Here is a 17,451-nt window from a genome sequence, read left to right on the forward strand (position 1 = left end):
GATCAGCGCTCTGCAAGGTTTACACGCCACGGTTTAGTCCCTACTCAGTGACTAAAAAGAACCTGGTCCCAGGGACAAGGAATACATTTATTCTTCTTACACTGGATGATACTAGGGGGCAGCAGAGTAGTGCTAACAGTCAACAAGTGGGCCGCACTCATAATGCTTTGGTTTGATTGAACCGAATAGCCGTGAGCTATTTAGTGACGTCAGGTACCTTTTTGGCCGAATGGATTTGGAACCCTCAAACACTGCTCCAACATTGGATGGAGGTCAACCCCCCCATAGTACAGAGTTCCACGATCACACAGCTCAATGCTGAGGTCGTTGCACACCTCTAGCCAATGCTTGGCACCAATTAAGGTGACTGAAGGCTCATGTGCAGCTGCTCTCTCTGTGTCCCTTTTACAGAAACTAAAGCTCTCTAAATCTCTAAATCTTGTGGCTAGAAGACAGCCAGTGCATATTGAAGCAGACACAACCACAGCCTGACCATCTAAATCACATTTGGTCACTTGTAATCTGCAGTGTGGATACTTTGAGAAAGGCATTTCAGAAAGAAATCTGATTTGCCAAAATGGTGCAAATCTGGTTTTAAAACAAAGATCAGATTACTGTGTTCACACAGTGAGATAAATCACATTTGTGTCAGATCTGATGTATATTCTGAGATGTGTGACCAACAAAATGACCAGCAGCACCTGGTCATGTCTTAACGCACAGAGCCCCTCATCAGGGTTCAGTGAAAATGAATGTATCCCAGTTTAAATACACAATGACGCTGGAATGGTTAAGTTTACAAAAATGATTAAATCACTTCGTAACCACTGACATAACCCCTTCATTACCACTGACATAACCCCTTCATTACTACTGACATAACCCCTTAATTACTACTGACATAACCCCTTCATTACCACTGACATAACCCCTTCATAACCACTGACATAACCCCTTAATTACTACTGACATAACCCCTTAATTACTACTGACATAACCCCTTCATTACCACTGACATAACCCCTTCATTACTACTGACATAACCCCTTAATTACTACTGACATAACCCCTTCATTACCACTGACATAACCCCTTCATTACTACTGACATAACCTCTTATTTACTACTGACATAACCCCTTCATTACCACTGACATAACCCCTTCATTACTACTGACATAACCCCTTAATTACTACTGGCATAACCCCTTCATTACCACTGACATAACCCCTTCATTACTACTGACATAACCCCTTCATTACTACTGACATAACCCCTTCATTACTACTGACATAACCCCTTAATTACTACTGACATAACCCCTTCATAACCACTGACATAACCCCTTCATAACCACTGACATAACCCCTTCATTACCACTGACATAACCCCTTCATTACTACTGACATAACCCCTTCATGACCACTGAGATAACCAGTGACATAACCCCTTCATTACCACTGAGATAACCCCTTCATAACCACTGACATAACCCCTTGATAACCACTGCCATAACCCCTTCATGACCACTGAGATAACCAGTGACATAACACCTTCATTACCACTGATATAACCCCTTCATAACCACAGACATAACCCCTTCATAACCACTGACATAACCCCTTCATTACTACTGGCATAAGCACTGACATAACCCCTTCATAACCACTGACATAACCCCTTCATTACCACTGAGATAACCAGTGACATAACCCCTTCATTACCACTGAGATAACCCCTTCATAACCACTGACATAACCCCTTCATAACCACTGCCATAACCCCTTCATGACCACTGAGATAACCAGTGACATAACACCTTTATTACCACTGAGATAACCCCTTCATAACCACTGACATAACCCCTTCATAACGACTGCCATAACCCCTTCATGACCACTGAGATAACCAGTGACATAACACCTTCATTACCACTGAGATAACCCCTTCATAACCACAGACATAACCCCTTCATTATCACTGACATAATCCCTTCATTACTACTGAGATATCCAGTGACATAACCCCTTCATTATCTCTGACATAATCCCTTCATTACCACTGACATAACCCTTTCATTACAACTGAGATAGCCATTGACATAATGTCAGCAGTTATAAAGGAGTTATGTCAATGGATATGAAGGGGTTAAACACTTAAAACTATGAGGTGAACCCAATGGGCAGCCAGTGGAGAGCACTGTGCACTGTGGTCCCAGCCTGAGGATCTCTGCCACTGCCTTTAAAAGTTGCGGAGTATCGCCGGCTTGGCATCACCACATTGCTGGAGATGGTGAGGACTGGTGTCAGGGGAATGATTTGAGTAGAGAGAGGAGGGGATGGAGTAGAGGGGTATAAAACCCCTCTCCAGGGGCCCGCTCCCATCTGCACTCTCTAAAGATCAAGAACAAGGTGCTTGATTGGAGGAGACAGGGCAGCGGAGGCTGGAGTCAAACCAAAGTGCTCCATTGATCTTTTGGCTGTTAGACACCTCAGGGAGGAGCCGGATCACTGGGCTGAGCAGTGCTATGGAAAAACGATATGATCAACACATTCTTAAGCTTCTGTTTGATTCAGATAATCTAAAAAGACACATAGATGCCGTCCAAAATACTGTAGAACCTCCCATTACTGAAAAAAAAACCTCTAGTTTAGCATTAGCAGCTAACAGTGGTGTACAGACACTTTCTGAAAGGAATTAGAATCAGAATCATTTACTGGCCACTGTGCTGCACACAGAGGACGTTGTTCTCCACATTTAACCCAATCCGTACAGTGAAACATACAGTTACTCACACACTGGTGAACACTAGGGGGCGGTGAGCACACATGTTCAGAGCAGTGGGCTACCCTAGCCATGGCAACTGGGGAGCAGTTAGGTAGGCATGTTAGCTATGCTAGGCTATAGCCATGGCTGATTTCAGAGGTGAGTAGGGCAGAGTAAAGTAGACCTAAACATTATATTCTGAATTTAAAGCAACACTAGTTATTATTTACTTGGAAATTACATTTTCACACTCATTGTGGTGCCCCATGGACCTATGAAAGGGAGAATAGAGCCTCTGTCGTTGCTACTCTGGACTCAGCACTGCAGAAACTTTGTTACTTTTGGAGGAGGGTAGGAAACGAACCCCAATCCCTCCCCCTCCCCTTGACTCTGCACCTGCAGGGGGAGCCCATGAGCTTGGTTTTCCATTAACATAATCGACTAAACATAAACCTAACACTACTTCACCAGGTCCTTTGTTTACAGCTTGAAAACGTAAATAATTGTAATTAATTTTGCCCAAATAAATAATGGCTATCGGTATTCTGTATTGAAATAAATCTAAAGTGTGGGTCATCTCTAGTGGACAGAACACAAGCCAAACACACCAGGGCTGACATGGAAGAGTGGTGCTTCACATCAATAACACTGTGTGAACTCATTTGAATAACGGGCAATAGTTCACGGTAGCAATATATACATCTACACACATTTATACACACAGTACAAACAGCAACTGTGTGTGTGGTCAAATGGTCAGCTGTGTGAAGAGGCCATTAGCTCCCTCTTCAAACCGGCAGGGTCTTGGCATCATCATAATCCAAAGCCCAGTCCACTCCAGCCTCATCAGTTTTCACCTCACACACAACTAATGCTAACACACACACACACACTTAAACACTGTGTTTGAGCCCAGAAACACCTGGCTTTGCACGCTGAACATTACATTCGCCAAACTGCACTGATTAAAAGCTGTAATCCATCCTTGTTTACAAATGATTTGCAAAATGAAACTTTAACCGTGTGTTGTTTTTAAAGTTTGGACTCAACTACTATGTTAAAGAACAGTCCGTATCCATCCAGTGTGTTTTTACTCTAAATATTAAAGAGTTGGATTGTGAGTCATGAGATTTAGAATCAGAGTTGGGTCAGGACTGAGTTGATTAGGAGTTAGATTTGAATCATGAGCCATGGCATTTGAAATCAGAGGCTGTGTCTGAAAGAGCTTACCATTAACGTTTAGGGAGTCACCATTTCTCTGAGTGATTTTAAGGGCACTATAATCTCCCACAATGCTCTTGTAATTTATAGTGAACATCATAGATCACTACATGAGCCGAATGCAGAGCAGGATGCATCGCAAGTTTCTTTGTTACTAATCAAAGGAGAGTGAAATTCTGAATTCACTTGTGATTTGTGGAATCAGAGTTGAGTCGTGAGTCATGAGATTTGGAATCAGAGTCGACTCGTGAATCATGAGGTTTCAAATCAGAGTTGAGTTGTGAGTCAAGAGATTTGGAATCAGAGTCGACTCGTGAATCATGAGGTTTCAAATCAGAGTTGAGTTGTGAGTCATGAGGTTTGGAATCACAGTCAAGTCATGAGTCGTGAGGTTTGGAATCAGAGTCAAATCCTGAGTCATGAGGTTTGGAATCAGCTTCAAGTGGTGACTCATGAGGTTCAGAATCAGATTTGAGTCATGAGTCATGAGCTTCGGAATCAGATTTGATTTGTGAGTCATGAGGTTTGAAATCAGAGTAAAGTCGTTGGTAATGAGATTTGGAATCAGAGTCGAGTCGTGAATCATGAGGTTTCAAATCAAAGTTAAGTTGTGAGTCATGAGATTTGGAATCAGTGTCGACTCGTGAATCATGAGGTTTCAAATCAGAGTTGAGTTGTGAGTCATGAGATTTGGGATCACAGTCAAGTCGTGAGTCATGGGGTTTGGAATCAGATTCAAGTCATGAGTCATGAGGTTTGGAATCAGCTTCAAGTGGTGACTCATGAGGTTCGGAATCAGATTTGAGTCATGAGTCATGAGCTTCGGGATAAGATTTGATTTGTGAGTCATGAGATTTTGAATCAGAGTTAAGGTGTGAGTCATGACATTTGGAATCAGAGTCGAATCCTGAGTCATGAGGTTTGGAATCAGCTTCAAGTGGTGACTCATGAGGTTCGGAATCAGATTTAAGTCATGAGTCATGAGCTTTGGAATCAGATTTGAGTCATGAGTCATGAGCTTTGGAATCAGATTTGAGTCATGAGTCATGAGGTGTGAAATCAGAGTAAAGTCGTTGGTAATGAGATTTGGAATTAGAGTCGAGTCGTGAGTCATGAGATTTGAAATCAAAATCGACTCCTGAGTCATGAGGTTTGGATTTGGAGTTGTGCCATGAGTCAGTTTATAAGAGGCTCAAGAGTCAGGTGTCTGAGATTTGACCCTCCTCAGTTACAGCTGTCTCTGAATTTCAGAAACAATCAGAGGGTCCTGTCCCCCTTTCCCCCCTCTCACTTCTGAGATGATTCACTGCGGAGTCAAACTCCCTGATAGCAGCTTTCAGCAAAACTTCAGCTGCACAACAGCAGCCATCCACTCACCGCTGATCCATTTAGCTCCGGGGTCATGAACTCTGAAGTCTTTTTTAAAGATGTCCTCCACTGTCACTTTCCCCTTCAGAGCCAGGCTATCATCTTCACCTGAGAGAGAGAGAGAGAGAGAGAGAGAGAGAGAGAGAGAGAGAGTTGAAACATTTCAAGTGCAGAGAAAATCAACTCTGCAGCTCAAAAAGTTGTTGGTGCTGAATTGCTCGGCTGCACACGGTTCAGCTCTCAGCTCTGTAGGGTGTGTGCGTGTGTGTGTGTGTGTGTTGATTTGTCTGACATTCACTGCTCACTCACTGCAGAGTTTTACTCTAAAAGAGAAAAAAAGAAAGAGAAAAAGAGGAGAAACTGAAGAAAGTGAAGAAACACGGCCTCGGCTTCATCTCCAGCTTCTGGCATCGATCCAGAAAGTGAAACCCTTCTACGAACTATCTCTCTCTTTCTCTCTCTCTCTCTCTCCTCTCTTCTCTCTCTCTCTCTCTCTCTCTCTCTCTCTCTCTCTCTCTCTCTCTCTCTCTCTCTCTCTCTCTCTCTCTCACCTTGTGTTCATTTCTACCCTGAGCTTATCCTGACCTAATACTAGCCCAAACCTAACCCTAAATTTAATCTTAACTCTAAACCTAAACCGTCTTCACTTTAAAGTGTAATGACATTCGCTGCAGGGAGCAGCTTGTGGTCCTCATAAATAAGACAAGTCCCCGAAACACGTCTCAACAGATTTTGATGCCTACAGCATGAGTGAAAGCATACACACACACACACACACACACACACACACACACACACACACACACACACACTCCCGCTGCTGACGTGTGAGCTCTGTAGTAGAAACATTTCTAAATCATATGCATTGAAATGGAGGGAGGTTTGCGGGCATTTTATATTTCTGTGTTGGAGCTGAATGTCAGGAGTGTACGCTGCAGATGACTGTTGTCTAAAACACATCCAAAGGGCCCCCCCAACTCTATCTCTTCCTCTCTCTATTTATCTATCTATCCGTCTCTCTATCTATCTTTTCTCATAGCTGAGAAATCACTCTTCCTCTTATTTCTGTTGCAATATTCCTCTTTTACTTTATTTTGCTCTCATATGTATCAGAGAGAGAGAGAGAGAGAGAGAGAGAGAGAGAGAGAGAGAGAGAGATCAGACTCACACTATGTTTTTCCCTCTATGTATCAGGTCTATGCCGTAGTGATGAATTTTCAAGTGCATTCAGAGTGTTTGACAGGCAAAGCGCAGGAAGAATCCATCACCCGGCACACTTCATCTACCTCTGACTGACACACACACACACACACACACACTCGCTGAAGACAGTGTGAGAGAAAGACCAGCAGTAGCCAAGGGAGAGGAATAGTGGTCCTCAGAGACAACACGAGCAAAACAATCAGGCGTCCCCCCAGGCAGCTGCTTACGACCATTTGGGTGTTTGATTATTAAATTGGGCAGCATGCTCTTGGCTGCAGATTCCTGCACTAACTTGATTTATTTGGACATAATTCGCCACATCAGATACCATCGGCCCCCCACTCTGCCGCGCCACTCATTTCATATTCATTGGAAACAGCACAAGCAACAGAGGCAATATCTGATTTGTCTCATTTCTCCTTGGACACGAGCGGTGGTGTGGCTCCTAAAAAGCGAAACAGCGAGTGTACTGCCCCCCAAAAAATGTCACTTATTACACCTGGGGAGATATGGGGAAAGAGTTAGCATATGGTTCTCTGGTTGAATATCTGCCACTATTGAGGGCTTGGTCAAAGCCATGGTCCAATCATCAGGAGATCACAGGTTAGACACCTGTGAGGAGACAGCAGAACTGGATTGGATTTCTGAGTGAGTGGGATGGCTTCCTGCATCCCTTCCCAAGTTTCATCACACAGCATCAGCTGATGTGACAGATCAGTCGGTGCTCTGCTCCGGAGCATTGGGGTGTCAAGTGATATTGCAGTAGTGGCAGTGTGGAAAGAGGCAGTGGTGGACATCACGTGTCTTGGAGGAAGCACATGCTTGTCGTTAAACACATGGCTACCATTAAATGTGCTATATAGCTTCATTACTCTCACACACTTTAAAGCACAATAAACATATATACATTATAATACACCTGCATGCAAAGACAATGAAGACATTTAGATGTTCTGGTAGTAGTTCTGAGGGTGGTCCTTCCCTGTACTAGGACTGTGCCCCTGTGCACAAAGCAAGGTTCAAACAGACAGACTGGAGGAGATTGGTGTTGGAGGAGCTGCAGAATCCCGCACAGAGACTCAGTGTCAAATTCACTGAGGATTTCTGTGATGAACTGGAACATGTGCTTGATGTCCATAGTGTCTGAGCGCTGCAATACTCTATTGACCAAATGAGCCTCTACAAAAACTACTGATACAGCTTCAAAAAAAAGTATGATGTATATTAAGATTTAATGTGTGCACTCTTGTTTTTGCAAAAAAAACAACACCCTTTAACTAACTGTGTGTGACTACTTTTTGATGTAATGTAAACACATCATGTGATGTATAAGGAACCCAGAGTAAAATGACAGCAGGGACTCGGGCCTACAAATGGTTAATCACAGTCTATTGCAGAGCACAAATGGACCATCAGACGCTCCTTGTTAGAACGACACAAACAGCCCCCGTAAATGAACAATAAATCACAGAAATGTCCGTCACTCTGGCACGTGCACATTGACCCATCTCAAATGCTCCTGCTAAGTGTTCTCTGAGCATTCTGGGTAATTACGGCCGTTCACACAGCCTGACAAATGCACAATCAATTTTTGTCAAACAGCGCATCCCGATTATTAACCTGACAAAAGCACATTAATCTTTCGTCAATGTCTCAGGGTCCGATAATTAGCAACGCCACGTGCTCTGCTTTGGATTTAGATCAGAAAAGTTATATCTCACTGTATCATGCAGCCATTCCTTTGCTTACCATTTGACAAAATACGGAACATCCAGCAGACCAACTCAAACCAGTTACTTCTGGCCAGTCAGCATAATTCGCCTAACGATAGCAGGACAGTGGCAACCTGTATTTCTAAGCTCAAGGGTAGAGCAAGGTGGCGCTGCAGTTACTGTCACACAGCTCCAAGGTCTTGACTGTTCACTTTTAATTGGATTTCTACATATAAGTGTCACTCTTCCACTGTTTTGTCTCCAGTTTAATCCTTGCTCATTTGCAGTACCGGCTGATATGTATGGCCTTATACATCCAGCCACTGTGATTATAGTCTGTCTCCATGACGCACTGTACTTTGTTCACACTTGAAATTAGTGCTAGACACTTGTGATCCAATTCCACTACTCCCACATCCATTCCACTAATACCACAACATCCTCAGAACAGTGCTAGTAATCAGGGATAAAGTGCCAAGCCCACTGACCTGATCAGGAATAACAAGCCCATGTAAGGATAGAATTTGGTCGAGTACAGGTGAGTAGACATAGAATTTGGTGAAGTACAGGTGAGTAGAGACAGAATTTGGTCGAGTACAGGTGAGTAGAAGCAGAATTTGGTGGAGTACAGGTGAGTAGAGACAGAATTTGGTGGAGTACAGGTGAGTAAAAGCAGAATTTGGTGGAGTACAGGTGAGTAGAGACAGAATTTGGTGGAGTACAGGTGAGTAGAGACAGAACTTGGTCGAGTACAGGTGAGTAGAAGCAGAATTTGGTGGAGTACAGGTGAGTAAAAGCAGAATTTGGTCGAGTACAGGTGAGTAGAGACAGAATTTGGTGGAGTACAGGTGAGTAAAAGCAGAATTTGGTGGAGTACAGGTGAGTAGAGACAGAATTTGGTGGAGTACAGGTGAGTAGAGACAGAACTTGGTCGAGTACAGGTGAGTAGAAGCAGAATTTGGTGGAGTACAGGTGAGTAAAAGCAGAATTTGGTCGAGTACAGGTGAGTAGAGACAGAATTTGGTGGAGTACAGGTGAGTAAAAGCAGAATTTGGTCGAGTACAGGTGAGTAGAGACAGAATTTGGTGGAGTACAGGTGAGTAAAAGCAGAATTTGGTCGAGTACAGGTGAGTAGAGACAGAATTTGGTGGAGTACAGGTGAGTAGAGACAGAATTTGTTTGAGTACAGGTGAGTAGAGACAGAACTTGGTGGAGTACAGGTGAATAGAAGCAGAATTTGGTGGAGTACAGGTGAGTAGAGACAGAATTTGGTGGAGTACAGGTGAGTAGAGACAGAATTTGGTGGAGTACAGGTGAGTAGAGACAGAACTTGGTCGAGTACAGGTGAGTAGAAGCAGAATTTGGTGGAGTACAGGTGAGTAAAAGCAGAATTTGGTCGAGTACAGGTGAGTAGAGACAGAATTTGGTGGAGTACAGGTTAGTAAAAGCAGAATCTGGTCGAGTACAGGTGAGTAGAGACAGAATTTGGTGGAGTACAGGTGAGTAAAAGCAGAATTTGGTCGAGTACAGGTGAGTAGAGACAGAATTTGGTGGAGTACAGGTGAGTAGAGACAGAATTTTTTTGAGTACAGGTGAGTAGAGACAGAACTTGGTCGAGTACAGGTGAGTAGAAGCAGAATTTGGTGGAGTACAGGTGAGTAGAGACAGAATTTGGTGGAGTACAGGTGAGTAAAAGCAGAATTTGGTGGAGTACAGGTGAGTAGAGACAGAATTTGGTGGAGTACAGGTGAGTAGAGACAGAACTTGGTCGAGTACAGGTGAGTAGAAGCAGAATTTGGTGGAGTACAGGTGAGTAAAAGCAGAATTTGGTCGAGTACAGGTGAGTAGAGACAGAATTTGGTGGAGTACAGGTGAGTAAAAGCAGAATTTGGTCGAGTACAGGTGAGTAGAGACAGAATTTGGTGGAGTACAGGTGAGTAGAGACAGAATTTGTTTGAGTACAGGTGAGTAGAGACAGAACTTGGTGGAGTACAGGTGAATAGAAGCAGAATTTGGTGGAGTACAGGTGAGTAGAGACAGAATTTGGTGGAGTACAGGTGAGTAGAGACAGAATTTGGTGGAGTACAGGTGAGTAGAGACAGAACTTGGTCGAGTACAGGTGAGTAGAAGCAGAATTTGGTGGAGTACAGGTGAGTAAAAGCAGAATTTGGTCGAGTACAGGTGAGTAGAGACAGAATTTGGTGGAGTACAGGTTAGTAAAAGCAGAATCTGGTCGAGTACAGGTGAGTAGAGACAGAATTTGGTGGAGTACAGGTGAGTAAAAGCAGAATTTGGTCGAGTACAGGTGAGTAGAGACAGAATTTGGTGGAGTACAGGTGAGTAGAGACAGAATTTTTTTGAGTACAGGTGAGTAGAGACAGAACTTGGTCGAGTACAGGTGAGTAGAAGCAGAATTTGGTGGAGTACAGGTGAGTAAAGACAGAATTTGGTGGAGTACAGGTGAGTAAAAGCAGAATTTGGTGGAGTACAGGTGAGTAGAGACAGAATTTGGTGGAGTACAGGTGAGTAGAGACAGAACTTGGTCGAGTACAGGTGAGTAGAAGCAGAATTTGGTGGAGTACAGGTGAGTAAAAGCAGAATTTGGTCGAGTACAGGTGAGTAGAGACAGAATTTGGTGGAGTACAGGTGAGTAAAAGCAGAATTTGGTCGAGTACAGGTGAGTAGAGACAGAATTTGGTGGAGTACAGGTGAGTAAAAGCAGAATTTGGTCGAGTACAGGTGAGTAGAGACAGAATTTGGTGGAGTACAGGTGAGTAGAGACAGAATTTGTTTGAGTACAGGTGAGTAGAGACAGAACTTGGTGGAGTACAGGTGAATAGAAGCAGAATTTGGTGGAGTACAGGTGAATAGAAGCAGAATTTGGTGGAGTACAGGTGAGTAGAGACAGAATTTGGTGGAGTACAGGTGAGTAGAGACAGAATTTGGTGGAGTACAGGTGAGTAGAGACAGAACTTGGTCGAGTACAGGTGAGTAGAAGCAGAATTTGGTGGAGTACAGGTGAGTAAAAGCAGAATTTGGTCGAGTACAGGTGAGTAGAGACAGAATTTGGTGGAGTACAGGTTAGTAAAAGCAGAATCTGGTCGAGTACAGGTGAGTAGAGACAGAATTTGGTGGAGTACAGGTGAGTAAAAGCAGAATTTGGTCGAGTACAGGTGAGTAGAGACAGAATTTGGTGGAGTACAGGTGAGTAGAGACAGAATTTTTTTGAGTACAGGTGAGTAGAGACAGAACTTGGTCGAGTACAGGTGAGTAGAAGCAGAATTTGGTGGAGTACAGGTGAGTAGAGACAGAATTTGGTGGAGTACAGGTGAGTAAAAGCAGAATTTGGTGGAGTACAGGTGAGTAGAGACAGAATTTGGTGGAGTACAGGTGAGTAGAGACAGAACTTGGTCGAGTACAGGTGAGTAGAAGCAGAATTTGGTGGAGTACAGGTGAGTAAAAGCAGAATTTGGTCGAGTACAGGTGAGTAGAGACAGAATTTGGTGGAGTACAGGTGAGTAAAAGCAGAATTTGGTCGAGTACAGGTGAGTAGAGACAGAATTTGGTGGAGTACAGGTGAGTAAAAGCAGAATTTGGTCGAGTACAGGTGAGTAGAGACAGAATTTGGTGGAGTACAGGTGAGTAGAGACAGAATTTGTTTGAGTACAGGTGAGTAGAGACAGAACTTGGTGGAGTACAGGTGAATAGAAGCAGAATTTGGTGGAGTACAGGTGAGTAGAGACAGAATTTGGTGGAGTACAGGTGAGTAGAGACAGAATTTGGTGGAGTACAGGTGAGTAGAGACAGAACTTGGTCGAGTACAGGTGAGTAGAAGCAGAATTTGGTGGAGTACAGGTGAGTAAAAGCAGAATTTGGTCGAGTACAGGTGAGTAGAGACAGAATTTGGTGGAGTACAGGTTAGTAAAAGCAGAATCTGGTCGAGTACAGGTGAGTAGAGACAGAATTTGGTGGAGTACAGGTGAGTAAAAGCAGAATTTGGTCGAGTACAGGTGAGTAGAGACAGAATTTGGTGGAGTACAGGTGAGTAGAGACAGAATTTTTTTGAGTACAGGTGAGTAGAGACAGAACTTGGTCGAGTACAGGTGAGTAGAAGCAGAATTTGGTGGAGTACAGGTGAGTAGAGACAGAATTTGGTGGAGTACAGGTGAGTAAAAGCAGAATTTGGTGGAGTACAGGTGAGTAGAGACAGAATTTGGTGGAGTACAGGTGAGTAGAGACAGAACTTGGTCGAGTACAGGTGAGTAGAAGCAGAATTTGGTGGAGTACAGGTGAGTAAAAGCAGAATTTGGTCGAGTACAGGTGAGTAGAGACAGAATTTGGTGGAGTACAGGTGAGTAAAAGCAGAATTTGGTCGAGTACAGGTGAGTAGAGACAGAATTTGGTGGAGTACAGGTGAGTAAAAGCAGAATTTGGTCGAGTACAGGTGAGTAGAGACAGAATTTGGTGGAGTACAGGTGAGTAGAGACAGAATTTGTTTGAGTACAGGTGAGTAGAGACAGAACTTGGTGGAGTACAGGTGAATAGAAGCAGAATTTGGTGGAGTACAGGTGAGTAGAGACAGAATTTGGTGGAGTACAGGTGAGTAGAGACAGAATTTGGTGGAGTACAGGTGAGTAGAGACAGAACTTGGTCGAGTACAGGTGAGTAGAAGCAGAATTTGGTGGAGTACAGGTGAGTAAAAGCAGAATTTGGTCGAGTACAGGTGAGTAGAGACAGAATTTGGTGGAGTACAGGTTAGTAAAAGCAGAATCTGGTCGAGTACAGGTGAGTAGAGACAGAATTTGGTGGAGTACAGGTGAGTAAAAGCAGAATTTGGTCGAGTACAGGTGAGTAGAGACAGAATTTGGTGGAGTACAGGTGAGTAGAGACAGAATTTTTTTGAGTACAGGTGAGTAGAGACAGAACTTGGTCGAGTACAGGTGAGTAGAAGCAGAATTTGGTGGAGTACAGGTGAGTAGAGACAGAATTTGGTGGAGTACAGGTGAGTAGAGACAGAATTTGGTGGAGTACAGGTGAGTAGAGACAGAATTTGGTGGAGTACAGGTGAGTAAAAGCAGAATTTGGTGGAGTACAGGTGAGTAGAGACAGAACTTAGTTGGCTACAGACCCCATTAAAGCAAATGTGCCATTCACACAGCTGTAAACAACTCAGCCAAGAAGAATGGACTCTGAACTGCTCTCTAACTAGAAACAATGTGATAGAGATGAGTGAGTTTCCCAAGCAGAGGAAAACTTTCAGCCAAGTGTGTGTGCTCAGACGCTCTGCTGAGTGTGTGTTCAGAGAGTGGTGTTGTTTCCGAAGTTCTCTCTCCAACATGAAATGAAAATGGACTGACCCTTGTGCACAAAAAAAAAATTCATGGGGTAGGCTATGAACTCCAGACAGATACTGAACGGAAAACAATGCTGAATAGCTGTGTCGACATTTTTCTCTGAGTGTCCGAATCGTAAAGAGCAATTCAACTGTGATTTTGAGGGCACTACAAACTCCCACAATGCTCTTGCCTTTTATAGTGAACATCATAGCTCACTACATGAGCTGAATGCAGAGCTGGATACATTGTAAGTTTCTTTGTTACTAATCAACAGAGTGTGCAAGTGTCTGAAATCACTTATGATTCTTATCGCTATTTAGGGAATTAAATTATTGCCTTGCTATAAAGCAATATAATGAGGGATAAGAGAGCCGAGTTGAGTCATGAGATTAGAAATCAAAGTTGAGTCATGAGGTTAGGAATCAGAGTTGAGTCATGAGTCATAAGGTTTGAAATCAGAGTTGAATCGTGAGTCATGAGGTTAGGAATCAAAATTGACTCGTGAGTCATGAGGTTAGGAATCAGAGTTGAGTCATGAGTCATAAGGTTAGGAATCAGAGTTGAGTCATGAGTCATAAGGTTAGGAATCAGAGTTGAGTTATGAGGTTAGGAATCAGAGTTGAGTCATGAGGTTAGGAATCAGAGTTGAGTTATGAGGTTTGAAATCAGAGTTGAGTCGTGAGTCATGAGGTTTGGAATCATAATCAAGTTGTAGGTTTGAAATCAGAGATGAGTCATGAGTCATTAGGTTAGTAATCAGAGTTGAGTCGTGAGTCATGAGGTTTGGAATCAGAGATGAGTCATGAGTCATGAGGTTTGAAATCAGAGTTGAGTCATGAGGTTTGGAATCAGAGTTGAGTCATGAGCCATGAGGTTTGGAATCGAAGTTGAGTCGTGAGTCATGAGGTTTGAAATCAGAGTTGAGTCATGAGGTTTGAAATCAGAGTTGAGTCGTGAGTCATGAGGTTTGGAATCAGAGTTGAGTCGTGAGTCATGAGGTTTGGAATCAGAGTTAAGTCGTGAGTCATGAGGTTTGAAATCAGAGTTGAGTCTTGAGTCATGAGGTTTGAAATCAGACTTGAGTCATGAGTCATGAGGTTTGGAATCATCCCCCTTCCACACAGGTAAACACAATCTACTCCCAACGTATCTAGAACTTTACTTAAACAAATATAATTACGGCTATGTTTTACTAACACTTTTGGAACAGCCCTTTGTAATTTTGTCCACTAGAAAACTACAAACATAGACTAGGACTGAAATTGTTGTCATGCACAATTTGTCAAAATAAAAGTCCTCTTCTCGTCAGGAGCCATGTGAACATGACTCCTGTTGCATGAAGTGCAGATTCAGATTTATTGGAGTCCATCTGCAGGTTTGCTTTGGCTGACTGCTCCAGACTAAAGGCAGCAGGAGTGCAGCGGTATTCCGAGTTAAAACCTTCCCCCCGCTGAAACAGGATAAATATTCATCTGCTCATCCTCCGTTCAGCGGGGCGCTGGGCTAAACAGCCATTTAAAGCACATGAAAGAGTAATGAAAGAGTAATGAAAGAGTAATGAGAGGAAGACTAATGGAGTCTGGGATAGGCGGGGGAGGGTTCGGATGACAGGAAAAGTGGTGGGGGGCATCAGAAAGATACACAAACAGACATAAAGGCAGTATAAAAGCCTACACTTATTTAAAACAGTAGGTTTTTCAATGTAAAACCAGAAATCAAAATCTTCGTGAAGGTTAGAAAAATACCCTGTACAGGACATTTTTGTTTGTTTACTAAAGTCCCTTCAGAGGTCCAGAAGAAGTCTTAATGTCCAGCCGGCTACTTTAAAAGTGTATTTATATTCTCTCCTCCACAATATCTGTAAATATCTGTATATTTTCATGGTGTCATAGTTAAAAAAAAAATGTTTAGCATCCTAAGTTAGATTTTTAAAGTCAATTCATCTACTAATACATACCCTTGAATGTAAGAGTGACGGTGTCATCTCACTAGGTTTAATTTAATTATGTAGTCATTTAATCAATACCATCAAATAAAATAATTCCCCCAGAACACTGTAATCAGGACACTACTACCATTGGGTCTCCGCTTGTGAAACATTGAGACTCAAAGTTGAGCTGCTAGCGAGCAATGAGGAGTGAAAGAGGTGGAATCAGAACCCTCTGCTGTTAAAACAACTCGCTCGTTCTCATAAACGCATATAATATCTGTACTAAGATAAAATGGGCAGTCCATCTTCATACTAAAATAACTTGTGTACAAGTAAAAAAAAGATTAGATTTGTTGTAGGGACATTTCTGTGAGGATTTGATTGTATAAGCCATAAACGTCAGTGAGGTCAGGTACTAATGTTGGTCGAATATCACAGACATCGCCCCAGCTCATAGAAAAAGCATGGAACGTAGTTCCTTTGCTCAAAAGTTCAAGACCTGGGGGCTTTTCACTTCTCCTGCTGACACTTGGAATTGGGCATCATGACTTTGGGCTGGGTTCCATGCCTTCCTTTAGCGATCACACAAAGTCTTTGAACATAAAGAGAACACAGTAAAGCTCCCTTCACCAATGGCCTCTTCTGCATTCGCCGGTCAGTCACGGCCTGTCTGCTCTGCTCCTCCACTGCATTTCTTCATCCCTGTAACAGTGTGAGCTCCAGTGTAATATTCCTCACCTGAGTGTGGTCTGTGCTTCACGCTGTATTAGACGTGTGACACACAGCCGGCTGATATTACATCTGTTCTGTGCTGCTGCACATCACTTCACTCTGAAGCTCTCGGAGGAAAACACGCTCCAAACACGCTGGCAGTAATCAGATTACTGAACCTGCAAAAGAAAACTACAGAACTCTCCCTCTGTGCGTGTTCTAACCTTCAAAGCCTAACACTGGCTGTTTATTAATTATTTAACTATTTAAATGTTTATATAACAAGTAAAAATATCCGCATAAATGGGTGAAAATATGATGAACAGGAACAGCACAGATGTTCCTAACATAGTCACATAACGCTCCTGTCCACCGGTGGCGCTGTTTTACTAAATCCACACACCCTGAAGAAGAATCACAGAAACAGTGCTGTAGCTCCTGAATTTCTGGAGATTAGAGTTAGGGTCAAGGTTAAATTTAGAGGCAGGGTAACGGCTGATGTAAGGTATGCATGTATTTATTTATTAATGATTTAATTCATTCATTCATTCATGCATGTTAAGCATTAGAAATTCATGTGTACATCCACAGTCCACAAAGGACAAACTATATGTTGTACACATTGTACAAATCCTGGCACTGGTCCTGTGACTTGACATCATATATATGCACATATTTAGCCACGCCCACAAAAATCCATTCATTCCCTCTGCGCCACTTCCATGCATATTCACCATAAAACACAGATCAAGGTCAGGAGGAACCTCTAAAAATGAATGGACAGTGGCTTTAATGTCCAACAGTATATTTGATTTTCCCTTTGGTGATATATTTTTATATTTTTCTCAAATCAGAATGTGTTTCTGAGTCATGGGATGATTATAGATATGTCTCTTTCACACCCAAACCATGATAATATTTTCTCTAGTCTACTCAGGCCTGACTACGGTTTGCCGTGTACAATTTATGTCAGATAAAAGACTTTTATTTTGCATGAATAGAAATGTAAAAATTCTTCTTTTTTTAACAAAAGCATCATCTAAATTCAACAAAACAGCAACAAGGTAGAAACCGCAGGCAGTAATTCTGACTACAACGTCCCACTCACAGTGTACTTCCAGTTATTTTGAAATATCTGCCTCAGGCACAAAGGTTAATAACCAGAGTAAACATTTAAAGTGGTCTCTCTTGTTCCCCTTGTCGC

General features: G+C 42.7%; 1 protein-coding gene across 1 annotated transcript in view; it reads right to left on the reverse strand.

Moving 5' to 3' along the window:
* The window catches only part of dpp6a (dipeptidyl-peptidase 6a), a 129,080-nt gene that overhangs the window by 80,493 nt on the left and 31,136 nt on the right, over nt 1-17,451 (reverse strand). Inside the window, exon 5 of the mRNA XM_066683210.1 lies at nt 5,365-5,463. Coding sequence (XP_066539307.1) covers nt 5,365-5,463 — 99 coding nt within the window. The remainder of the gene's footprint in view (nt 1-5,364; nt 5,464-17,451) is intronic.

Source organism: Hoplias malabaricus, chromosome 10, assembly GCF_029633855.1.
Source record: "Hoplias malabaricus isolate fHopMal1 chromosome 10, fHopMal1.hap1, whole genome shotgun sequence".
In the NCBI taxonomy this organism is placed as follows: domain Eukaryota; kingdom Metazoa; phylum Chordata; class Actinopteri; order Characiformes; family Erythrinidae; genus Hoplias; species Hoplias malabaricus.